This window comes from Porcisia hertigi, chromosome 33 (assembly GCF_017918235.1).
Source record: "Porcisia hertigi strain C119 chromosome 33, whole genome shotgun sequence".
Taxonomy (NCBI): domain Eukaryota; phylum Euglenozoa; class Kinetoplastea; order Trypanosomatida; family Trypanosomatidae; genus Porcisia; species Porcisia hertigi.
This window is the reverse complement of record NC_090592.1, coordinates 375968-400894: the sequence shown is the minus strand read 5'-3', so window position 1 is coordinate 400894 and position 24927 is coordinate 375968. Positions and strand designations below refer to the sequence as shown.

Here is a 24927-nt window from a genome sequence, read left to right as displayed (position 1 = left end):
CACTATGTGTTCAGTCGGTCTTCGCCTAGGAGGCGTACCAGCCGTCTCTTTTTTCCCTCCTGACCCCGGCCCGAGACACGTTTCTTTCGCTTCAAATGCCGCGTGCGTGCGTAACGCGAAGAGAAAGGTGCGTGAAAATTAACGCGGTGATCCGCTCTCTTTCCCTTGACCTCTCTCCTGCCTCCTGCCTCCTCCTCCTCCTCCCGTTTAATCACTCGCTCACACAGAGGCAAACACACTGACAGAGATTGAGATGTATCAAAATGCCTTGACTGTTTCAGGTAGACTTTGTGTGTTGGTAGAGGCTTCATCAAATGCGTGGCTGTGCGTGCGTGTGTGTGTGTGTGTATGTGGAGGTGATCTGGATTCGTGAGTTTTAGCCGTCACCTGCTGTTGGAGAAGGTTTACGGGAGATGACAGAGCCCCACTGAGACAGAGAACAATGAAGCATGCGGGTGTGTTAACGGCTCAAACCAACAAACACGGAAAGGGGGAGGGGTTCCAGAAGGGTGACAACGCGCAGATGATTCGTTTGCATGTAGGCGCACGAGTGCGTGCGTGTGCTCATATCAAAATTAGAACAGGGAAAAACATGCGCTAGAAACACACACACACACACACACACGCACACACTCAAACAGCGCCGCACGCGGGTCGAGTCATCAAACAAACGACCTCTTACTCTCCTGCACCGTATCCACGCCTCTTCACACAGTTGAAAGACGCCGGCAAAGGATCTGCCAAGCGCACGCAATACCGGAGGGATACCCACTGACACGCAAACAGAGACGCCAAGCACGGGCTCACCTAGAAGCATCGGGAGGAAAACAGAGCAAAGAAAGGCAGTTCACACAGGCCTGGGCATCACAACCGCCGTTCCTGACGAAGCTGTCGAAGCCTTGTCTTTTTTCTCTCTTGTTTTTTCCTGAAGGAATGTGGATGAATGCGAGCAACAGGCGCGAGTCAACATCCACAGCGACAAAGTGTGTGAGCGACGCCGTCCACGTGGGGGGGGGGGGAGGAGACTGCGAGAAATCTCATGGCCCTTTTGCTTTTTTTTCATGCGAATAGACCCACAAAAGTTCATCTTCAATACCTTAAAGGCAAAACACATCACGCAAACAAATGAGGAGTGTACTCCCACGCAAGCACACTCACGGCTACGGGCGCGCACACACACACGTTACACACACACAGATCGCCATTATTATTGCCCATCAAAACAGAGCGGACGGAGCACCTCCAGCGATACCCACAGCAAGAATGAATTGTGAGATGGTGCAAACCCACATGTCGTAAAAAGACGCGTCTCCCCCTTCCACCCGCCCCTCTCCATACACGCCCACACACCCTCGAGAGCGGAATGGAAGGAGCCGGTCAAAGAGAGAGAGAGAGAGCACCCAAGAAAGCGTAGAGACTTTCAAGCAGTCCATGACTACGCTGAACGTTTTCTCTTTTATTCCGTACTTCATTTTTTTTCCTTTTTGAGCTCCTTTGCTGACGGAACCTCGGAGAACCGCCAACCATTTGATCGAGGGACCTTCCCCCTCGTGGACCTCTCAAACACACGCACATATTCCCGGTACATCCTGAAGTTCCTCGAGACCGGAAACGCAACGGCAGAGGGAAAGAGGGAGAGAGATTTTCATGTCAAAGGGAGAGGAGGTCAGTCGCCGAGAGGAGGAGGAGGAGGAGGACCCCTAGGCAGTCAGCAGACGAGGGAAGCTGGGGTAGTGGGCACAGGGGTGGGGTGAAATACGTTATACATATAACGCTATTGAGGACCGAGTAATGAAAAACAAGATTAAGGGTGAAAAAGGGGGGGAAGCGTCCGTTCATCCACCACCCACTCACTATCCGCTGTAACGCCAGATTCGAGCTGCTTCGCTAAGGACGAGCGGCATTCAAAACACGACATCGACACCCTTGTTCCTCCCACCTCGGCTGAGCAGAAGATAGGACGACGGAAGAGAATCGAAGATGTACCGCATGCCAAGCCCCCGCATTGATCGCTGCAAAAAGAAAAGGGGAAAGAGGGTGTGTGTGTGTGTGGGGGGGCATTCATGCTCAACACAACGGGGAGGCCCGTTTTCTTGTGCTCTTGCGACCCTTAGAGTAACTTTGTGTCTGTGCGCCAACACGCAGGCGTACAAGGCCAATCATGTCAAGTGCAATCTGTTGTCATGCACATACCTCAAGCATGCCTGGCACGCTGCCTTCTAAAAAAAAAAGGGGGGGGGTACTGCCACACCGACTTTAGCCTCCTACACACAGACCCCCTTACACTCACCGATCCTGACAACGCATACGCAGGGTAGAGAACGGTGACGCAACAATGACAGAAGAGAGTACCCAGAGGCTGCTCGAAGACATCCGCTGCCTTAGGCCCGACTATCCTCTCCATGGTGCCCTAGTGATATTTGGAGCGTCATGGCAGTTTAACGCACCGTCCCCACCCTCGACCCCCTCACCGTCGCTAGAGTGCACATGGCCCAATACATCAAAAGAGTCCTCCGCACGTGTGGCCCTTCGGACCAGCAGGAGGGGCTGGCAGAGAGACACACACACACACACACACACACCGGGAACGTGTTTGGGGAAGGGCTCGCATGAAAGAAAAACGCCAAGCAGACACGGGAATAATACGACCAGAGGCGCGCCATGTAAAAAGTGCTCGGCTTTTCCTCCTCTCTTCTCTCGATAATTTCGACCTCCACCACCCCCCCACTCCCCCAAAATGCCTTGGCTTTACGGCCACAGAACACCACCACCTTTCTGCCCGTCACCCCAGATTCTGCTGCAAGGCCCTTTCCCGTCGAGGACATGCTTTTCATCAATTTTTTACAGCCACGGCAACACGTCACCTCTGCGCCTGGGGGGTCGTCTCCGCACGCCAAAAGCACTCCCCCCCCTCCACCCTTCAAACAACGCCGACGCAGCAGGGAAGGACGACGCACACCTTTATCAAGCGAGAAGCCACCATCTCTGCAGTTCGCTCAACAATACCAGAATGACATGCAGCAGATTTGTTGCAGCGTCGATACACACACACACACACACACACACACACTTGTAACACGGTGCCGAGTATAAGCTTCTGGAAAAGGGGCGGCGCGCCTCGGGTGCCATCCTGCCGTGGCGTTTATTTTGCTCTCGCTCTTTCCCCCCTCCCTCCCTCCCTCCCTGCCCCCCCCCCTTCTTCCTCAGAGACCGATATCTCTGTCTCACTATCAGCAATACCCTCTGCGTTCTTGTACACATTTGCTCTAGAAGGAAGCCAGGAGGGGGCTGATTTAGGTGGTAAGTGTGGAGTAAACACCCCATTCGGGTCCTGTCGGCATTTTCTCTTGTGCGCTTGATTTCCTCATGAGGCACGCGCCACACGCATACGCAGTGCCTCCACTGTGCTGTACCTGTTGCATTCCGCAGGGGTCAGCCGACAGGTGCAAGACAAGGACACACACTTTATTCGTCCGCCTTACTTCCACAGGACCCTATGTAGCCGGTCGCTCCCACGTGGTCGTCTCCAGGCCAGTATTCGGATCACGGTAGGCGTAGTACGTTTGCTGATACTCCTGAGAGAAGATGGGGCGCCAACCTACCGGCAAAGCGCCGAAATTATCATAGGTCACGGCCGGCGGCGCTGGCGTCGCAGATACGGACTCATACGCGCCTTGCACTTTTTGCAGCTGTGACGACAGAAGTGCAGCCGTCTGCGGCGAAGAGGGCGACTGCGCGTATCCAGCCGCAGCGATTGGCTGAGACTCGGCGCTCAGGTCAGTCTCAGGTACGGGTGCCGAAACAGCGGCGGCCGCTTCAGAATGTCCATGTTTTCTTGCCGGCGACGCCCGCGCATCGTGTCGATCATCGTCACTGCCGCGGTGGTTAGAATGATGACCGCGGTGACGACGGCGGCGATGTGAGGACGTCGAAGAAGAGGCGACGGAGTGCGAGCGGGACGTGGAAGGGCACGCGGAGCGACCACGCGGGGGCGGCGAACGACAGCGCTTGTGCTGCACCGCAGTCGAGGATGGTTGCAAATGACGCGGCTTCTCCTCGCACACCTCAGCTCTGTTCGGAGATTCACGGTCAGGGATGGATGCAGGTCTTATTGCGTGGGGATCCGGCTGCCATTCGCGCGGCGCTTTTGCTTGCAGCCTTGCCAAGCTCCGTGGATCCGTGAGGTCCAGCTCGGAGGGGCAAAAAGGACGTACCGCCACAGTGCGGTGATAGTTTCGATTCCCGTTTGGAAGATAAAGACTCTGGCCGTTGCGCACACTGTACGCGCAGTTCACGTAGTAGCGCACTTCAGCGCAGATTGGCAGCGGCCCCTTCTCCGGTGGTTTCCGACTGTGCTCCGGTACTTTGTAGGCGTGAGACTCACTCACAAACTCCACAGCGCGACGCGTGAAGACTCGAATCACATGGGCCGCTACCTCAGCGCTTTCCAATTCGACAAGTGCCCGCGACTCTCGCTTTGCCGCGGCGCGCTGGGACTCGATCAAAACAATTTTTCTGGGCTGGCATACCCCGACCAGCATCTGATACACCATAAACGGTGACAAAGGGAAGCTTGTCGAAGCACCGACCTGTTTTGAGTTTGTGTTTTCTTCTTTGCTGTCGCGATGGCGATTATAGATTTCTTTGAATAGTAAGACAACTACAACCGTCTGGCAACCCTCACTACGACCTCCGCTACCCATCGGCATCTCTCCATGACTTGCGGGCGCGTTTTTGTTTTCCAAATCAGGTACGGCACTTGATGCGGTCGTTGGGGGAGTGACCGAGGCGGGGACCGGCTGAGTCGCGACTGCGGAAGCACGCGGCGACACAGAGGAGCCCTCAGAAATTTTGGAGCGGGACGCTGTGGTTGGAGCGGGAGTTAAAGGGACGGTCGTTAACGCAGAGGTGGGCCGCTGTCGCCCCTTCGCACCCCACGTCACGACGCCCTCCACCAGTACCTCCTGCACACCCAAAGTCAAGTAGCCACGCCGTAACTCTAGCTCGCCATCCTCAGTGCGCAGTAGAACTCGCACTCGATCCAAAATTCTCCACAACGCCTCAGGCGACGAAAAGAACACAGCCCCGCACTCCATGACATTCTCACCAGATGTGCTGCGGATCGGTTCTTGGTTTAGCAAGATGCGCGTGATGCCGTTATTCGGATAATGCGAATCGAAGAGTTTATGCAGCGGTTGAACGGCGTTACGGAGAGCCAGTGGTAAGTCAAACAACAGCAGCGCCGTGCCTTTTAACACGGCATCCTCGTATCGCTGCGACATGCCTCCTCTATGGTTTAATTTTTTTTTTAACAACGGGGGTGCTTTCCGGTTTTCGTTACGCAAGGGGTGTGTAGTGATACTGTTGTTAGAGCTTCACCCTACCCGATGCACGCACAGTCGTCGAATTTAGAGAGAAAAGGAGGGGGGGGAGAACGCCGACATTTGTATGTGTGTGTGTGTGGGTGGGTGGGTGGGGGGGCAAAGCATACGAATCACCCACGACCGCAGTAAAAGCAATGGAAAAAAAAACAGAAGTACAATGGTGTAGGACAAACATCCCAAAAAAGAGATGCCGATGGGGGTCAAGCTGGATTGCTTTCCCTGGACCTCAGAGAGGCGTGTGTCTATGGGGGGGGGGGGGTATTTGTACTCACAGCCCCCCTCCCCCCGCCTTCATGCCACGGCAGAGTTCTCCGGAAAGACAGGAGCGTGCGGTGGTCCCCCTCTTTCCGCTGTGGGCAGCGAATGTATTCTTTTTTCCTCTCTGATTTGAGACCAGTGTCTTTTTTTGTGTGGTTATACTTTTGGGTGTCTTCCATTCGACACTCACCTCTGCCCCCCCCTCCCCTCCTTAGACACAACGAATAGGAGGAGAAAGAGCGGAAAGAGATGGGATGCTGATGAGGGGTGGGAGAGCAAAAAAAAGAGCAACGACCCCTTGACATCCTCAGAAACATGTTAGGTGATGCACGGTATCATATGTGCGAACATGAACAGCGCCACGGCAGCCCTACGCGGAAAAACACGCAATACTCAAGTGCGCCCCAAATCACAGAATCCTTGGGCAAGCGCGCTGGATGAGACAATGAGGAGACAAACCAAAAATGGGGGGGAGAAGGGGGAGGGGGCGAAAGCAGTTTCAGAAGCCCATGCGCAACCTGCAGGGGGGAGGGAGGGGGGAATAAGGCGTGTAAGACCCTGACATGGAAGGAGGACGGCGCGGCAGCCTCGAATACCGCCACACGCGCACGCCTTTTTTTCTCGTGTCCCTCTGATCTCTGTCGCATTTGCTCCATCAGCAGTGTTGATGCACTTCGTCACCTCCCACAAATTTGTCGTGTTCGCTCCCTCCTCTCCTTTGACGGTGATGGCAGACCACCCCTATACGGAGCCCACTTGAACGTTGAAGACCTCCTTCAGCTTCTCCACGTACTCCAGGTCGTGACAGATGCTCTTGCCGGGGCTGTCCGACACTTTCGCGACGGGTCTTCCCTGGCATCGGATCATCTTGATGACGGTGTTCATGGGGCTGACTCCTCTGATGGAGCAGGTCAGCTGAGTGCCTATTCCACATATTACGTTTATCTGGTGCTTGAAGAGATTGTGCAACTCCGCCGCCCTCTCCAGGTCGAGGCCATCTGAAAAAACCAGAGTTTTGGTGTGGGGGTCAATCCCGAGTGATTTGTAATGGGCAACGGCTTTCTGGCCCCACTCCACCGGTGCACCGGAGTCCTGCCGTAGCCCCTGATACGCGTTCGCCAGGCGCTGGTCGAAGTCGCTCAAAAAGGCGTCCATCGTGATGCAGTCTGTGAGAGCGATGCCAAGGGACTTCGGGTACTCCCGTAGCCAGTAGTCCATCGCCATAATCTGGGAGCGGCGCAAATCTGGAGACAGCTGCTGAAAAGCCTGAAACCACTCGTGCGCCTGAGTGCCCACAGGCAGCAGTCCAAGGCGCCGCGCCAGGTCGTAGTTGCTCGTGCCCATCAGGTGCGGCCCGAATCGCGCATCCCCTTTGAGTGTCCGTACGACCGCTTCATGCACTGCCTGGCTGCACCGCCTGCGTGTGCCAAAGTCTGCTATTTTGAAGGTCGCCAACTCCGCCTCGGTGTGATTCGCGAAGAAACCATCCAACTTGTCCTTCAAAGTGTCCAGCGCTTCAGCCGGACCGACGTGAGGGTGGCGGCTGTGCTGTGCTACCTCGCTGATGATCGCCAGTAATGGAATCTCCCACAGTATTGTTTCCACCCATGGGCCCTCGACTGTCACCTCCAGGTCAGAGCCGTCTTCGCCGAACTCGTTTTTCTTACATGCCAGGGCCGGCGGCACAGCACGAATGTGCACCTGTTCCGGCTTGTAACGGTACTCGCGCAGGTACTCGAGGTAGTCTTTCTTCAAGTGGGGCAGCGTTTCCAAGTACGCGTATTCCTCGTCAGTCAGACGCACATTGGCCATGTGTTGCACGTGCTCGCTCACCACATCCGCATAAATCCCTAGGTGGTCATCCGTGTTACGGCATTTGAACTCATACGTTGTCACAACTGCTGGGTTCTGATGAAAGATGGCCTGCTGCATGTGTAGTTTGTAGGCATCCGTGTCCAAGAAGGACGTGATAATTGGACTGAACCTATTCGAGTGAGCCATGACGCGGCCAGCCATGCGCTCCTCTTGTCTTCTCTGTTTTCACTTTTGAATGAGTAACAAAGAGAGCGAGTCGAAAGCTGTGAGAGGTGATGGCGCACCACAAGGCCTTCCCATAACCACTTGATAATGTCAGTGATCAAGTGATGAGCGGCGGCGGGGCGGGGGAGGGGAGGGGGCGAGGAACAAGCGGAAGGGGAGAAGGGAAGACACTGCAAGAAACCTCAACACGGGACAGTCCCTGTTTTTCCTTTTGAAGGGAGCGTTAGAAATGTGAAAGGGACAAAAAGAAACACCCAAGAAGACTGACAAGACGCCGGCAGCGACCAATGGGGAGCGGTGGGCGATGGGTTTTGACTTGAAGGCGACTATGACAAGGAAAGTGAGAGTCGGTGTGTGGATGGGAGGGAGGGAGGGAGACGAAAACAGGGCAGAGGGGTGCTAAAGCATGAAGAAAAAAAAAGAGAAAAATAAAAAGGAGCGCAAAAAAAAAAGTGGCCACCAAAGTGAGCGTCAAATCCTTTAGTAACACACACGCATACAAAGTTTCAAAGCTTCAAAAAGCGTGGCACCATTACTCGGCAAACAAGAGTAAGGGGGGAGGGGGAAGGACAACCTCGACAGAGAGTGAAGAGTAAAGGTGAGCGTAAAAACGTGAAAAATAGACCAAAGCCAATAATCGAGCAGTCTTTGGGGGAGGGGGGCTGAAAGACACGCGAAAGCCTACATAGAAAACGACGACGAAATAAAAGCAAGGAAGCTTTGACCTGTGCCTGACGCGGGGGGGTAGGGGGAGGGGAGGGGAGGGGAGGGGAGGGATATGTAGGAGAGAGATGCGAAGAGAGAGTGCCAAAGATGGAGGGCAAAGGGAGGAAGAAAAGTGTATTACTTGCGTTGCCGTTCAGCTCCGAGAACGCTTGCGCGTGTTTGTGTCTTCCGGTAATCTTTTTTTTTCGTTGCTCCTGCCTGGGAAAAACCTGCTCACTGGACGTTTGACGACTTGGACAGACCACCGGAGTCTCGATATGAAACACGAGAAGCAAGAACGATCAAGAGCCGGGATGGTGTATAGGCGAGGGGGGGGCAATCAGTAATGAGGGAAACAAAACTGGAGGCAGGATCACGTAACCACAGAAAGAGTGAAGGAAAGAGATCGGCACACCGATCGGTCTGAATAGGATACCCCACCCGGTGTTTTTATGTCGGGTTGCGGTAAAGATTATAGAACAAAAAAAACAGAGCGGTGGAGAAGTTTCAATTTTGATACAATTGGTGAATACTATGAAGCCTGTTTCACGTGTATGTGTGTGTGAGTGTGTCTGTGTGTTTATGTGTTGAGCTGAGGAAGGTGGTGGTGGTGTCCTCGCGTTGCATCGTCAGTAAATCGAAGAAGGGGACGGTAGAGAAAAGATGATCAAAGAGGAATGAAAGGAAAGTAGCATAGGGATCGGCGTGAAGTGCAAGGATATGCTCTGGCAAATCAAGACGTTGTAGCTGGAGCCGCTCCATGTGCCGAACATGATTTTTTTTTTTGCGGGGGAGGGGGCGCCAGAGCAACGGGGAAATCAACACGGGGTACCTGCGCGTCGCAAGCCCTGAGTTCTCGATTTGCCTCTCTAGGAGTCCGAGGCGGTTGAGGGATTCTCTTGTTGCTGCGGCTGCCGGCAAGCTGCAGCCGAAGCCGCAGCCCCTCACAGCGAACATGGTTGAGCGAAAGTAGTCCCTCTTTTTTTTCCGATGCCCGCACTCCTTGAGGTGCTGGTGAGATGCTGGTGTATCATTCCGACTTGCTCTTTATTATATTGCCAACTAGACGAGAAATCCCTTCGATTTGTGTGTACGCGTATATGCGCGCATCACTACACTGCGTTCAGAGCACGCGACGTGTCCATTCGGGAAAACAAAGCGGGTGTGGGCTCACCTCACACACTCTCTCCTTCTGCCTTTCCCCCCTCCCCCCTCTTCACCTCACCCACTCAACCATCTCAGCACGGCCCCGACCCCCCCCCACCCGCCTCTCCTTATGCACGGCGTGACAACGTGCATCCCCCTCGGGGCTAGGTTCAGAGCCCCATCCAGTGGGCAGTGAGGGCCGGCTTGGGAGACGTCCGGGGGACACGCTGACGTCTCTCATAGCATAGGGAGATGCCACAAGCGTCAGCACTCGCGTGGGGTCACTCCCCGCGTAGCCTAACCCAGGGTCCGCGGGCCGACGTCTGCGGCGATAGGGCGCGCGCCTTAACCTCCCTTACGCCGCAGGGTCACTTGACCAGGACAGCAGCAGCAGCGGTTCGAGATTGGCAGAAGAATGAGGAGCCGCTGGACCTACACCCCTCTCCCCCCCCACAGAAGTGGGCACTCCTCACCACCACCCCCCCCCCACGGCTGAGCTGGGTTTCCCATCGGAATTGGCCGGGGCTATGGACATGAAGGGGGAAAAAACTGCAAGCAATCAAGGCAAAAGAACGCTTTTTATTTTGTTTCACCAGCTGGGGTAGAGTGGTAAAAGGAAGGGAAGGTGGGGTCCCTTCGCTGAAAGTGGCCCTTCCCCCCTTCCCCTGCCCATTCATGTTGTGATGAATTCAATCGATGTCACCGAAGGGGGGCGGGAGAAAAACGGTTCCACACACGTACGGGTGGTGTGCAATAGGTGAAAAGAACAGAAGATGTAAGTGGAGGAGGAGGGAAGGTCTGGATGAGTGAAACGGTTCGAGATACGTGCCGAGAACACAGAGTGAGTTCTTCGGGGGAGGTGGGCGAGAGACCGTGAAGGAGAAAAAACGAATAAAAAGAAAGATGCTGCAAGCGAACATCACTAGAGATCAAAATGGAGAAATCTGAAGGGGAGAGGGGGGCAGGAAGGGGTAACGTAGCCACACTATTGAAGACCGAAAATGCCAAAAGAAAAAAAGGAACGTGTACAAAATGAATCGAAACCGCTCCGTTATGGCAACAGCAAAAAAAAGAAATTTAAGGGTTCCAAAGCAAAGTACATCGAGATCATTACGAATTGTGTGTGGCCCCCCTCCCTCCGTCCCTCGAGGGGAGGGGGGGGGGGGCGGCGACTCATTCAACCACTTTGAGAGACGAGGTGACTGGCCTGAGAGGGTGTCCGTCGGGGTGTTTATGGGCAGCGGATAACGAAGCGACTCACCAGGGAGTATGTGAAGAGGGTATGCCATGAACAAGAGCAAGAATACGGAGAGGGGTGGCGCCAGGATGCTGCTCAAACAAGCATTAGACAAACGGAAGCAAAAAAAAAATCGTGGACATTATAAGCATCGCTCTGGGGGAGGGGGGGGGAGGTGAACCATCCGTATAGAAGCATACGCACACACACCTCACACCCACGCCAGCACCCCCTTTCAAATCGAGCAGCTTTCTTTCCAGTGCTCCCACGACGCCATTTTTTTTCCACTCTCCGTCTCTCCTCATCTCACCAGGACTTTCACACAAGTCCCCTGAAGGCCCAAGCCTCAATTCGACCCCCGTGGGCTGGTTGATGGTGTGGCGGTGGCACAACGCCACCGCGATACTCCCGCGGAGGGTTTTGAAACCTCCTCCATTGGCGCCACGTACATCCGCGATGTCACCTCTGCCAGAAACCCCCTGACAGACTGTGTGCGGACCTGTGCTGCAGAAGTGGGGGCTGCCAGGCGAAATCCCCGCTTCTCAGGGACGGATCCAACTCGGTCGTATACATCCAAAGCCTGAAGTGAGGAATTGGAAGGAGAAGGAGACGACTTCCCGGTCGCACCCTTCGACATCAACGCCGAATGCGGTGAGGCGGCCACCAGTGACGAGGTGCCAGTAGAGCCCGTGAAGACTTGAGCTGTTGGCGGTACAGTCGCAAGAGTGGCAAGCTGCTCTCGCGCAGCCGCCGTTTGGGTGTTTTCCAAGAGACGCGCTCGCTCGCTATACATGTATGACACAATGGGTCGTGTTATCTGTCGACCGGTTGCAGTGCCGCTTCGCGTTTGAATGGTTGCCGTGGAAAATGGCAAATCTGCTTTGATCAGCACATTACGGGGCAAAGCACGGGCGGGGGCTAAGCTACTCGACGCCGCGCGGCTGCCGCCATGCGCTGTGGCTGAGACGATTGGCAGGGACGCAGATATTGCGCTCGGTAGCGGCGGATTCCTCGGATTGGAACTTGTCGACGGCTCCCCTGCTTGCATAGCGGGGAGGAGCGAGGAGCGCTTTGTTTTCGAGAGGCCTCGCAAAGCTTGCCGATCGGGAAACACCTCCATTGTCGTAACGGGGCTGATTTGAGGAACGGCGCTCTCCACAGATGCCACCGCTGCCGAATCACCCAACTGCGACGTGAGATTCCGTGGGCTTTCCCCGACGCTGTGAGGCGCATACGTGGAGGCTGTGCTCGGACGTCTGCGCATTATGCCCCCTCCGGCGTCGCTCAGCGCACACACAGACATAGGGCTGCTGCGGGTGTGTGTGCTAGGCGTGTCGCGAAGCATACACAGCACGTCGGCGGAGCTGTTATGGGATTCCATGACGCTCTGCAACGGTCCTGGAAAGGGTTCCAGAGCCCCATGTTGTGAAGTGGCGCCGTGACCCTCATCTTTTGCTGGCTGTGGCACCGGCCGCCTCTTCGCTGGCACAGTGTCTGAAGCGGAAGACGACGTCGAGCTGGGGGAAAGGAGAGTGTTAAGATCAGGTAACGCTGCTTGTTTGTGTGGGGATGACGGCACGAGCAATACTGGACCCTGCAGGTAGCGATGCCGGAGCTGACGTGTATACGAGTGCTTCAGAAGCCCACCAAAGTTTCGATCTGCCTCGCCGCGATTTCGCATTCGTCGTCGTAGGTGTGGAGTAAGGCTGTGTTTTGCGGAGCTCGTCGGGTCCGGCGCCGGGTCCAAGAGAGATGACCTGCTGGGGTGTTCAGAGATCAGCGCACGCGCGGACCGGGCGCTAGCTTCTCCGCTCCCCACAGAGGCAGCGACATGGGTCTGTCGGTGGAGGGGCACTTTGTCCACTGCCGCCACATTGGCAGCTTGGTCCACAGAATGGAAAGCGTCAGGAGCAGGTGAAGGGCGGACCGCCGATGCGAATTTGGAGACCGCACGTAAGAGGGAATTGTCAAAGCTGTCGAAAGAGACGGCCCCGCCTGCCGCTCGCCGTTGCGATGGGGTGCTGCTCGGTGGCGCGCTGCCACCGTATGCATGTTCTCGGCTACGCGAGAAGTGCATCGCATGCGGTGCATGCTGCACCGCATTCAGATCGGCCAAGTAGTCATGGTAGCAACGACTCTTTTTGATCGTGTCGAACTCCTCTTGTTGCCACCTAATGTTGCCCGGGAGGGAGCAGGGCAGCGGTACAGCAGGCGGGACGGTCGGCTCACCCATGAACCGAAAGGTCGACGGACGCGCAGTGTCCCATTCATCCATTCCAAACTCTCCTATGGGGACGCCGGCCAGCGTGAAGACGCGCACATAATAGTCGACGCCAGTGCAGACGATGAGTAGACGAGTACTGTCAGCATCCTTGGACGCCCCCAAGAAAACATTTGCCGCGGAGTCGCCTATGCCCCCCTCTGGTGCCGCATCATCGTTTTCGATGTCCGTTTTCATCTGAGGTGGCGGTGCGGCAGCCCGGGCGCGAGAAGCCTTCGTGTCTGTGTGAACAAAACGAACATCACATAGCGTGAGGCCGCTTGCAAATGTGTGGACACGCCCCAGTTGCTGTAGGACCGGCAGCGACCGCTCGGCAGCTAAATTGTCCTCTGATGAGCCTGCCGCCGAGGTCTCTGTCGCAGAGAGCGTCTCCTTCAACAACGCCGGCGTTTGCAAATACAAGGCAAGATTAGGCATGGCGAGAGCAATGGGCTGCTCATGTGAGTCGGTCAGGACCTTCCACTCCACACAGCATACGTGCACGTTGCCCGCACCGTCGCCGAACACGAGCAATTGCCCCTCTGTTTCCTCTATGTCCATCACCACGATCGAGTCACCACCATCCTCTGCACTGTGCACACCAGGCGCAGTTGTCAGGTTCACGGCACCAAGGCAAACACGACGCAGGGTATGCCACAACGACACCGTTCCATCATCCTGCCCTACAACCAACAACCGTGGGTGAACGACCGAAAGCGTGACCATGCGCTTCACGCGCGAGACAACAGTCCCTGATGTCGCGGTCGCAGGAACAGCGTCAGGAGCGTCAGCGGCTCCACCAGAAGCGAAGCCCTGGCCATGCGCGCTGGCAGGTGACACGGCACTGTTTCGACACGGCAACGCACTCGTACCTCCAATGTTGGAGCTGTCACTGAAGGCAAATGCAGTCGGCGCAGGGGAGAGAGCGCCGCTGGTGCCCCATGTTGGTGAGAGCAGTGACTCGCGTACCCACAGCGGTGCACCCTCCTGCCGATCAAAGAACACATTGTACAGAAGTACTGCACCAGAAGCGGTCGCACACGCAACAAAATGTGAATCTATCTGAACCAGCTGTGTGATATCGCCAAACGCAGTGGGCACCGTCCACGATGACTTTGGAGTGGTTGAGTACTCGCCAGATTGAGAGCTGCTGCTCTGCAAAGGGACCCCGGCACTCTCGGTCGCCAAATCCACGTAGAGATGTGTACCGAGGGCAAACATGTACGACGTGGTGCGGTGGCGCAGAAAGGAACCGACCGCGGTGACAACACGCCCTGGCGATGGTGTCGCTGCCGCCGTCGCCGAAAGTGGTTCCCCGGAGGCCGGGGCAACGTGGGTACTGCGATTGGACGGTGTTTTCACTGCCCTCTTCGCCGTGCCTCTAGAAGCAGCTCGAGACGACGAGTGCAGCGATAGATCTCGCTCAGCGGATGCTGTCAAGACGCGCTCGACTCGGCCGTTCAAGATGCACCATACAACCATGATGCCGCCAGCAAAGCCTGTAAGAAGACGGCGCTGCAAGCCGTCCATAGCGACCGCCGTCGGTCGAAGCGGTGCGGAGGATGCAGTCGTGTTTGAGAAGTTGGAGAAGGGAAATGAAAACTCATTCGTCCCCGTCTGCGGCGTCCAAGTCATGGCAATGCCATCTGTTCCCACCGTCACCACTTGGCCGAATGCACGCGAAAACAACGTCGTGAATATCTGCGCATGGGGCCCTATATAGCGCTCCGGGAAACTGGAGGTGACCTGCCACTTCCCGCACAGCGAGAGGGGGAAGTTCCCAAAGCACAGCACCCGCTGCCGCTCCTCGCACACAACCATCCGAGAGATGGCGGGGCGGGTGGCACTGACGGTGCCGCCGAAGCGATCGAGGGAACCGGCCGTGGCCAAGGGCAGCTCCTGTTGAAGGGAAAACACTTTACAATCGTAGACGTGGAGTATACCGTCTTGGCTCATAGTGAGTACCCTGTCGCCCATGAAGGCACCGCAGCAACAGGGACTGTTGGCTGGGTTGAGGATTGCTATGGGCGAGGGCTGGGTCCATTCCCATACCAGCGCACGCCGCTCTGGACCTACAGTCAGCAACATCTTCAGCTGCGGGTGGAGACTAAAGTCGGTTACGCTCGCGTGCTGCTCTGGGAGGTCATCCGCGTAGAAAGATCGAAGTCGCTGCCCCATCACGAGAGATGTGACGTGGACGTGCCCGTCAGCGCCAGAGCTCACTAGGGCCTGCAGAGACACTAGCAGATCCAGCTTTGTAACGCGGCCGCGATGCAGTTGGCGGAAAACGTGCCGTGTCAACAGCACCTGCTTCTCATGCAGGTGGTGATTCCGCGCAAGCTCGAAAAGAAATACATCACCGGCGTTCGTGCCAAGCAGCAGCACGTCCTCCTGGAAGGCTGATTCGTGGAAAGCGGTCGCTGTCACAGGGTCGACGAGTGCAGTGAGAACGCCCTCTTCCAAGCGCTGGTGAACGTAGGGGCCCCGGCCAATCCCTGTTAGTGGGGTGTTGTCCTGATGCAGGGCATCAGCAGCGCCGGCAGTTGAGAGCGAGTAGAATTTCCCAAGAGTGTGGGTAGGTGGAAGATGCGTCTTCGGCTTTGATGACGAGGACTCCTGTGACGCGTTCACATCCATGGTTGCCTGGGTAACGTCCGTCTGACCTGAACCGGCGCGGAGCGAGCGCTCCGTGGAGGACGCGTCTTTGCTCGTGGGACACCCCGTGTGGTGTACTTTCATGGCAGCAAAGAGCAAACGCTGAATACGCTCCTCGCGAGTCTCGCGGGAGACGACACCACTAGTTGGTCGGTGCGCTGACGGCGACGCCTTTGAGCTGCTGGAGGAGCCGGGGTCCATCTGGGTAAAGTGTACGCCTCCAGTACCGCAAGCAGGAGATCCCTTGCCTCTCCTCAGGGCGATCCCGCCGACGTGCACGGTACCGATAGTCTCGTTCGCGTACTTCACGCTGGCCGAGGACTCGGTGATGCTTCGGCCGTGGTAAACGCGCAGCACCCCGTACGTGGTGCCATCCAGGATATAAACCCAGCGATCCATGGTCACGACGTAGAGAACGCGCTGCCGGCAGCCCCAATGTAGCCCCACAATCCACTTATTCACCTTTAGCAATAGACCCCGGTAGGCAAGGTCATTGCCGGTGCTCCAGGCCCGCACAGTGCCCTCACTGCAGCCTGTGACGATGAGATGGCGCATCGGCTCCAGTGCAACGCACGTGATTAAGCTGCTGTGCTGGTCGTCAAATCGCATCCCGTGTGGCGGGTTACCGAGAACAAAGCGCTGATTCTCGAGAGAGAGGTCAGCCTTCTGTTGTGTGCGGGCGACCAGAAATGCTGTCAGCTCACTCCACGAGACGGCATCCTGCGCCTCCGAAGCAGTCTTGGCCAGCAGAGTCTCGATCTCGAGGAGGGTGGCCGACGGCACCGCGCTCTGAATAGCGCGTATGAATTCCTCTCGAGACAATTTCCGCAAGGTTGGCATTGCCCCAAAGGGCGAGGAAGCGGGGCCAGCACAGCGCCTCTGTCGCCTACCCGCCGCGGGCGAATGCGCGCCAGTCACTTCGCCTGAAGCTTGGTGGCCAGACGGAATGGCTGAATGTGGGCTCTGCAGGGTGCCGCCGGCGATGGGATGTAGCTCATCCAACGAGTACGCTACCGGAGTTAGGGGCGCTACAGAGGGGTCGGTGGTACCGCCATCGACGCTTTCGCTCGATAATTCCTTGTGATGTAGAACACTCCTCTTGTCCGGTGGGACTTCAAAAGCGCGCATGATCATCTTTAACTCTGGCACGCCGATTCGCTCCTCCAGTGGCGTTCGCGCCACGACTGTTGTGAAGCTGCGTTGCCCATTGCTTCCCGACAATATGCTAGCCGATCGCCCGCTGTGGCTCCGCTTCTCTTTGACTGCGTCCTCGGCCTTTGGGGGTGGAGCATTTGAACTAGGCGGGGATAGCTGCTTTACAGCTAAGATCCATTCATGCGCGTTTTCTGCGCATGTAGCCGAGTAGTGGGCAGTGTTGGTGGACAGAGCCGACGTAGGCGGAGTCATCACTGTCAGTGGGGCAAGTGCCGATGGGGATTGACTGGCTGACGTGAGCGACGGGGAGCTCAAGGACACGGTCATGGGCCCAGCATTGTCACCGGTCCACTGGTCTGACGATGCATCTTTAGAGCGACTAGTGCAGTTGCCATTGTGCACACTCGGCAACTGCTTTCCTCTGGCGCGGGCAGGTCTCATGGAACTCGCCTTCTCTCTGGTGATCTAGATGTACCAGCCCTCACTTGCAATGGCACAGTGGACAGGGGGGGGGGAGGAGAGCGGCAATGCACAACAACAAAAAATAGTAAGTGAAGCAGCAAGGCGGTTCGAGCACGTGCGCTTGTGTGGATAAATTTGTGGGCGTGTGTGCCGGACTGCTTCAATGTGGAGGAAAGCAGCGATGTGCCACTGGTGTGGGCAGGGTGGAAAAAGGAGCGCACGCGCATACAAGCATAATCATGAGCAACAGTACTTCGAGCACGCACGAAACAATCGGATGTCAGGGAGTGGCCGCTGTTTGCTCCGTGCAGAAGCGCACCCAAGCAAAGAAAGAGAAAGGCTGGGTAGGGTGAATAAAAGATGGATGATTGGAATTCAAACCTAGTAGCCCTTTCCCTTCACAAGACCTTCCCCAGGGTAGAGATGGGAAAGAAAGCCTCAGTGAAGGCTGTAGCACCTCTGGTCACAATCTCACAGCCTGCAATAGGTTATGCTGCCTGAAGTGGGAAAAAAAAGAGCAAAACGCAAAAGCTCTCCCCCCCCTCCTGCCCTCTGCAATGAGCTCTGTTTTCCTCGGGGTGGTTTGTCTGGATTCCCCTCCCCTCCCCCCCCTCCCCCACTCCGGTTGATGTGCTTTAAGGGGGAAAGGGGAAGGGGAGGGACATATTTGGGTAAGGTGAGCTACGCTGTGTGTGCAACTGTGGCACTTCTCTGCATCCCTTGTCTCTGTACGTGTAGCGCAACGAGGCAGCTCTCTTGTAGAGGATCGATGTTCACACGAAGCGGTTACACCAAGACACACACACACACACGAATCGAATCGAATCGAATAAGAGAGAAAACGCCTAGTGGAAGTCATCAGAGGCCATGAGCACCTGCGTGATTGCTTTCAATGCCATCGCCAAATCGCTGAGAGCCCTGTCGGTTGCCGTGTGATCATCCTTTGTCAGCGCTGTCAACTGTTGCCAAGAGTGGGGCAAAGCCGTAAGGAGCTTGCACAACTCGCGCAGATATCGCTTGTCAACCACTTTTAGCACCATATCACTCACCTGAGACGACAAGAGCGACGTCGAGACGTGCTCGGGTTGTTTTGTGGGGGAGGAGATGCTGACGCCGATGCTCGGCGGAGACCTGCTTGTCACACGTGCGCCGGCCGCGGTGGATCGAGCCAGAATCTCGCCCTTCCCGCCTCTCGTGCCCGTGTCCGTATTGGCGGGTTCGTCTTCTTGCGCCAAACCGCGGTTTGCCACCCTAGGCAGCAGCTGCTGCGAAGAGGTGAAGCTGCCGATTGTGGGGCCATTGTTGGCGGCGATTACACCGGTCAATGGTAGAAGAACGCTCGAAGCTTGGAACAAGGAGGTGTTCACCACTGGAGACACAACGTAGGAACAGGGTGCGTTCACGCCCATCACGTCGTCGGGGCAACTGCTGCCACCTCCAGCGGTGCGAAGGGTCGCAGCACTTGTCACAGTCGAGACTGTCGTCGCGTCCGCATTGCCGCCTCTGCTGTCAGAGACTTGGGGAAGGTGACTAGACGACCGCACACGAGTGAGGCTGGAGCGGGTCGGCCCGCTAACATTCGTGCCAAAGCACGTCGAAGTAGTCGATTTCGGTTTAGCGCCGTGGGGCGGCGGCGTAGCAGCAGCTGTTGCTGCCTTCGTCGTCACTCCTCCCTCAACTGCGGCACGGGTCAAGTCCCCGTCGCTCTGCGCGCGACTACCGTGCCGCAAGCGTGACGGTGAACCGAACGGTGCTGTGGATGAACTAAAACAAGACACAGCGCCGGAACTGCCCGCCGACACACCATTTTGACTAGCTACGGTGCAGGCAGCTGTCATGGCGGACCCGCCCGGCGCAGCAGCGCTCATCACGCGCGACACGATCGCTGGCGCGGTCCGTGAGCTGAGATGCTCCAAGTAAGAGTATATGCGAGTGAAAAAAATGTCGAGGCCGTCGTTGACGCCACCGCTGCCGCCGAGGGCCACGGAGATGCGAAAAAGGTGCTTCATGAGGAATGGGAACTCCATCAAAAATGAGCGACTGAACTGCCCATTGCCACTGAAAGGCGAGTGCATGTTAGTCGCGCTGGATTGACCAGTGGCGGTTGGGGACGCTGCCGACGTGAAAGTGTTGGTGCTGCCTGCGTCGGGGATTGCACCGCCTATCGTGCTACCCAGGTGTCCGCTACCGCCAGGTGCGCCACCGAAGTGGGGGCCACCCACCCCAGTGGAGGTGCACAAAGTAGGTGTCGCCCCACCTGTCGCTTGCACTGGTGTGGCAACGCTACCGCTGATAGCTGGGGCCAGAGAATTCGCCACTGTGGCCGAGGCAACCGAATTTTTGTCGACAAGAGATGATGTCGTGATAACGCGCTGAACCTCGTCGAGTTGGACCTGCCACCGCGGACGCATTGCCTCACCAAAGACAATCAGGTGCAGCTCCGACAGAATTCGATACTCGTCCAGCAGGCGGCTGAGTCGATGGCAACCGGCGCGGAACACCTCACACAAGAGGTACCCGGAGCGGTCACACCACAACGATGCTAAAATAGAGCAAATTGCGCCGTACTCGCTAAAGTTGTGCAAGTGCTCAAAGAGACGCGTCTCGAGACGATGCTCAAAGCCGAACGCGGCGGTGGCGTAATCGAGAGCCTGCTCATTGCGAAGCCCAAAACACTGATGGATGGTCGTCAGGAGCGGCATGTCAAGCGGGACACACAGGCCGCCTTTACCGCGATAGAGCGCCGCCACAGTTGAGCAGACGTGCTTGACATTCTCCCATTGGCGGCGAAGAGCGTCCACGTGCTGCTCGCTGAGACGAGCAACCGTCGCCGCGTTCATCGTTGCAAGTTTTCCGGGGGAGCTCTTCCACCGGGAGGCCCAGAAAGACGCTGCGGCGCCAACCCCGTCTGCAGCGCTGCCACTTCCAGCAGAGCCGCTGCCGAGTCCGCCGACACCCCCCGGCAGTGTTCTATTTATCTTCTCCTCGCGCACCGCACTTAGCGCCGCTGGCAGATCGAAGCGGCTGAGCTTGTCACCGAAGGCCCACTGAAAAACACCCGCGTCTGTCTCGTAATACATTTGCAGCAGCTGCAGACGCGTTGCCACAGGTATGGGGATGTAGTAGTTGGACAGGAACGCGTACGGGGAGCCAAGCTGCTCCTCACGAGCTAGCTCACGAAACGCCTGATATTGCTCCGTCACCTCTTCGAAGAGGTAGCGACTCTGCAGGCAAGAAAAACCGACGCCAGCACCGCCCATCGCCTCCGTCTCCTGCAGCTGTCGTTGAAATTTGATGTAACCCTCGTCCAAGCAGAAGCACTCCCGCTCTGCGTGATCCTTTGGACGCTTGTCTGGACGCTGCTCTGAAGGTTGAGGCGCTTTGTTGCTACTGACGTTGACGCGTTGAAGGTGCTGGTTGCCTCTCGCCGCACCTGCACGCGTGCCATTGCAACCGCAAGTGTCAGCAGTGGGGAAAGCGGCGTTCGCAGAGACGAAAGAGTCATCGGTGGGGCGCCTGAGAGTGGTGAAGCCCGGAGCGAACGGCATCGATTCCGTGTGCACATTGTTGAGCGTCGGGGGAAGCAGTAAGGAGGCATGTGTGGTTGCAGTCGACGACGCAACACCTGTGCGCGAACGGGACGATTGCAACGCTGAGTGAAGCAACTTTTTTTCTTCGGAGCGGCGGCACCGCCGCCATCGATCTTGATGGTGGGGAGGGAAACGACAGTGTGTTTGGGGGCTCTGAGTGGACTGAGAAGCCGAAGACGACGCCAAGACGCAGACCGCCGTGGACGGTGAGGCAGAGATGCCTACCGCTGAGATGGTAGCCGGTGGAGGCACCTCGCTAGGGTCGTTACCAGCGGAACTGGTACATGGAAGTGCTGCCTCCAGAATCGACTCGGTGGTGGTGGTGATCTCCTCCGGATTTTCGACCTCGGCCGTCAGACGTCCGTCCTCGACCTGGTGTGCTGAGGCATGCATCACAGGCAGCGAATACTGGGGTTTCTGAGATGCCCGCTTCTGCCGTCGATGGCGACGGCGCGCAACGGAGCCTGAGACGGACTGCGACGAGGACGCCGGACTGGCCTCGAGGTCTCTGCCCGAGTTCGATGATGTTGAGGACGAAGGCAGCGCAGCAAATGTGCGTGGAAGTAGTGGTTTTAGCGGTGTTTCGCGCTGTAGCGCCATGAGCTGTTCCACCGCTTCTTCCACCGAGTACCCTGCTAAGAAAAGGCGGAAGGCGACGAAGTCGATGCTCATTGGCCACGCGGAGCACGCGTGCATGGACACGGCAACGGGCATTTTCTCTTGCTTGGCGAAAGCCTTTGGGGTTCGTTGGTGGCTTTACAGGAGAATGTTCTCGGGAAGAAGAGACTGAGCTCCGCTGAAACACTGTTGGGGAGGAGAGGGGGGAGGGGGGAAGGGGAAGAAGCGGGGGCAATGAGGTGTACAACAAAAAAAAGAGTGCGTCCGCTCGGTTAGGAAGAACACAAGAGGAAGAATGGCATACCGTGTGGACGTGTGGGTGTCTGCACTGTGTGTGGATTGACTGTCTGACGTCTTCCCTATCCTCCAACGCCTTCCGATACAGCAAACCCCGCCACCTCAAACACGGGTGCAACCGAGAGAGCAAGACCAGACAAAACAAACCCACACGCCCACACACGCAAAAAGGGGAGACACGCGAAAACGCTCTTTTTACGTGAGCTAGCAGTACTCGCATTGACGTGTGTTCAGGACAGACGCGCCCAAGGAGGACGCGGAGAGGTCAGGCTGTGGCTCATCTCTTTTAGATACGCATGAGCACCCATTCATGCGAAGCAAAGCAACCGCGTCTTAGCCAGATTCGAAGCAGGTGCCTCCACTGCGAGAGAAGCGAGGATCACATAAAATTCCTACCGAAAAAGATGGCAGTTTTAGCATTGAGGTTCCCGTGCTGGAAATGTTCATGTCTCTCTTTGCAAGCTCTGTTGTTGTTTGTTTAATCGTGAGAGACCAGGGGTCGCGTGAGGCGGGGGGTTGTTCGAGCATCGAATCTATCCAACGTCTGCCGCCTCCCCCCCCCCCCCAAAAAAAAAAAAACCCTGCCATGCCCTGCAGTGTGTGGAGGAGCCAAAAATTACAAAGGGACCACAAAACATCATGTGGAGAGATGCTGTATTGCTCGTTTGTGTAGATACTTATTCGCACCGTGCGCCTATTCTGCCATGCAGAGCGGGTGTGGTCTCACCTCACACACTCTCTCCTTTTGCCTTTCCCCCTCCCCCCTCTTCACCACACACACACACGAGGCCTGCCTCTCGGCCCCATTGCGAGGGGTGCCATGAAGCACTGCCATCCGCGGTATAACATCACCCCACCCACTCATCCATCTCAGCACGGCCCCGGCCTCAGACCTCACCCGCCCGCGATGAGCAGGTCGCGCCCTTGACAACAGCCCGCCCCGACCCCCCCCCACCCGCCTCTCCTTATGCACGGCGTGACAACGTGCATCCCCCTCGGGGCTAGGTTCAGAGCCCCATCCAGTGGGCAGTGAGGGCCGGCTTGGGAGACGTCCGGGGGACACGCTGACGTCTCTCATAGCATAGGGAGATGCCACAAGCGTCAGCACTCGCGTGGGGTCACTCCCCGCGTAGCCTAACCCAGGGTCCGCGGGCCGACGTCTGCGGCGATAGGGCGCGCGCCTTAACCTCCCTTACGCCGCAGGGTCACTTGACCAGGACAGCAGCAGCAGCGGTTCGAGATTGGCAGAAGAATGAGGAGCCGCTGGACCTACACCCCTCTCCCCCCCCACAGAAGTGGGCACTCCTCACCACCACCACACCCCCCACGGCTGAGCTGGGTTTCCCATCGGAATTGGCCGGGGCTATGGACATGAAGGGGGAAAAACAACATGATGTACGCTTCAAATGCCCCCTCCCCCGCCAGGAAAGCCAAAGCATGGGCAATGAAAACGAAAGGCAGCGCCATCAGTACATGAACTGGGGTGATGATTTTTTTGTTTGTTTAGGGCTCATTCAGCAATGAGAGATACGGCTACGGGTGAGCGGCCGCGGCTGCTGCCTGTCCCTTCTCGGGATTACGGTTTCCCGTAGCTCTTGCTCTCGCACGCTCTCTGCATCTCATCAAAATCCTAGCCGGTTCATCGTGTCCATGAGTTTCTTCTTCGCTGTTGCTGGACTCTTCGTAGCAGTTGCGGTCTTGGCAGGTGGACGGGCTGCCTGTTTTGCAGCGTTCGGTCGGCGTGGAGCGGAGACTAACACCTCTGCAGACGCCAAGCGCACCCTTGGACCAGGAGGAGCCGAAGAGGGCAATGAGTTGATTACCGGCGGGGTAGACCCTGCAGCTTCTGCTGCTGCTGATGATGAGGCCGTTAGTGTTAGCACCGTGTCAGTGGTGTTTTCCTTCTTTCGAAATACCCCCATCCGTTCTCCCGGCCGTGTGACTACCGGTTGTTCAATAACTTGTGCATATCCATCGGTTGCACTAATGGTCGAGGACGGCGCAGACGGCGACGTCCGAAATGCTCCCATGGTGACCACAGATTGCTCGGTGGCACCCGCAGGGCCTTTGGAAGCGACTGAGCAGGTGGACGGCGGCTTTTTCGGGTTTGGGCGAAGGGGCTCGGCGGACGATTTATGCGGCGCGTTTTTCCTCAGTGGGCCACTGGGCACCAAATTTTGCAAATTCCTCTGTGCATTGCGGGCAGTAGTCAACACCTCACCCGCCAATGCCCGGGTCGCCCTTCCAGAACCACCGACGCCAATCGAGGGCGTAACCTTGCGATTCAGTGAGGCAGCAAGTTTTTGGGTGAGCTGAGACACAGAGGTGCTCAGTTGATGCGTTGCTGACAAATTTTCCGAGTGAGCAGAAATCTTCACCGCAGCCCTTCCCAGGGCCTCTTCGTTGCTAGAGCGACGGCGACACTGACTGCGTCGGCAGCAACGACGGTTTCGACGCGGTACTCGGGCCTTGGCCATTACAGCCATGACGGCTCGTTCAACACTCGGAGCGCGCGCCCTCTGTGCGGCGTGCCGGGTAGGTTGCGAAGCGTTCAAGACGCTTTTTCTAGCAACAGCTGGTGACTGCTGCTGCTCACCGGTGGCGATTGCAGAAAGGACAACATTTCTTTTTGCGGCGCGTTGAGCGGTTTGAAGACATCGAAGGCAACATAGCATGTAACGACGGCGTTTTGCAGGTAAACGTGGGGAGTGGAGCCGACGCCGCACACAACACTCCCTCAGCGTGGTGAGTCTCGTTGGCCTTACGGTGGACTTGGCTGGTTGGTGGGCATCGCCACGGGTGAGCCACACGCCGCAGCGAAGACACCAGGACCGGTGCACCAAGCGCATTACCCACACCCGCATGTATTGAGGGTGGTGCACTCCTGTGCGCTGTGCGGACAGCTTTCCTTTGTAAATTACAGGGTGAACGCAAGGGCCGAGTGGCTTAGAGAGGCCGCGCCGGACTGCATGGGAGCCGTAGTGAGCAGAGAGATCACGCTGAACATCTGCCATAAAGGACAACGGCGCAGCGGCAGGAAAGGAAGTAGCGGTGCTAGCCACTGCCGTGGGGCTCACCTCTAGCGCAATCTGGGAGAGTCGGCCGCAGAGCTGGGCTCCC

General features: G+C 56.9%; 5 protein-coding genes across 5 annotated transcripts; all 5 read right to left on the bottom strand.

Moving 5' to 3' along the window:
• Positions 1-3494: 3494 nt before the first annotated feature.
• JKF63_02111 (uncharacterized protein) lies at positions 3495-5282 on the bottom strand (the record flags this gene model as incomplete). Its single annotated transcript, XM_067898153.1, has 1 exon — positions 3495-5282. The coding sequence occupies one exon, from the start codon at positions 5280-5282 to the stop codon at positions 3495-3497; it is 1788 nt and encodes a 595-aa protein (XP_067754310.1).
• A 1101-nt stretch (positions 5283-6383) lies between these two features.
• JKF63_02110 (uncharacterized protein) lies at positions 6384-7658 on the bottom strand (the record flags this gene model as incomplete). The annotated part of the gene is made up of 1 exon (XM_067898152.1): positions 6384-7658. One exon carries the CDS (start codon positions 7656-7658, stop codon positions 6384-6386), a length of 1275 nt encoding a protein of 424 aa, XP_067754309.1.
• Positions 7659-11116: 3458 nt separating this feature from the next.
• On the bottom strand, positions 11117-17281 carry JKF63_02109 (uncharacterized protein; the record flags this gene model as incomplete). Its single annotated transcript, XM_067898151.1, has 1 exon — positions 11117-17281. One exon carries the CDS (start codon positions 17279-17281, stop codon positions 11117-11119), a length of 6165 nt encoding a protein of 2054 aa, XP_067754308.1.
• Positions 17282-18147: 866 nt separating this feature from the next.
• On the bottom strand, positions 18148-21606 carry JKF63_02108 (uncharacterized protein; the record flags this gene model as incomplete). Its single annotated transcript, XM_067898150.1, has 1 exon — positions 18148-21606. One exon carries the CDS (start codon positions 21604-21606, stop codon positions 18148-18150), a length of 3459 nt encoding a protein of 1152 aa, XP_067754307.1.
• A 1823-nt stretch (positions 21607-23429) lies between these two features.
• On the bottom strand, positions 23430-24821 carry JKF63_02107 (uncharacterized protein; the record flags this gene model as incomplete). The annotated part of the gene is made up of 1 exon (XM_067898149.1): positions 23430-24821. The coding sequence occupies one exon, from the start codon at positions 24819-24821 to the stop codon at positions 23430-23432; it is 1392 nt and encodes a 463-aa protein (XP_067754306.1).
• Positions 24822-24927: the final 106 nt, after the last annotated feature.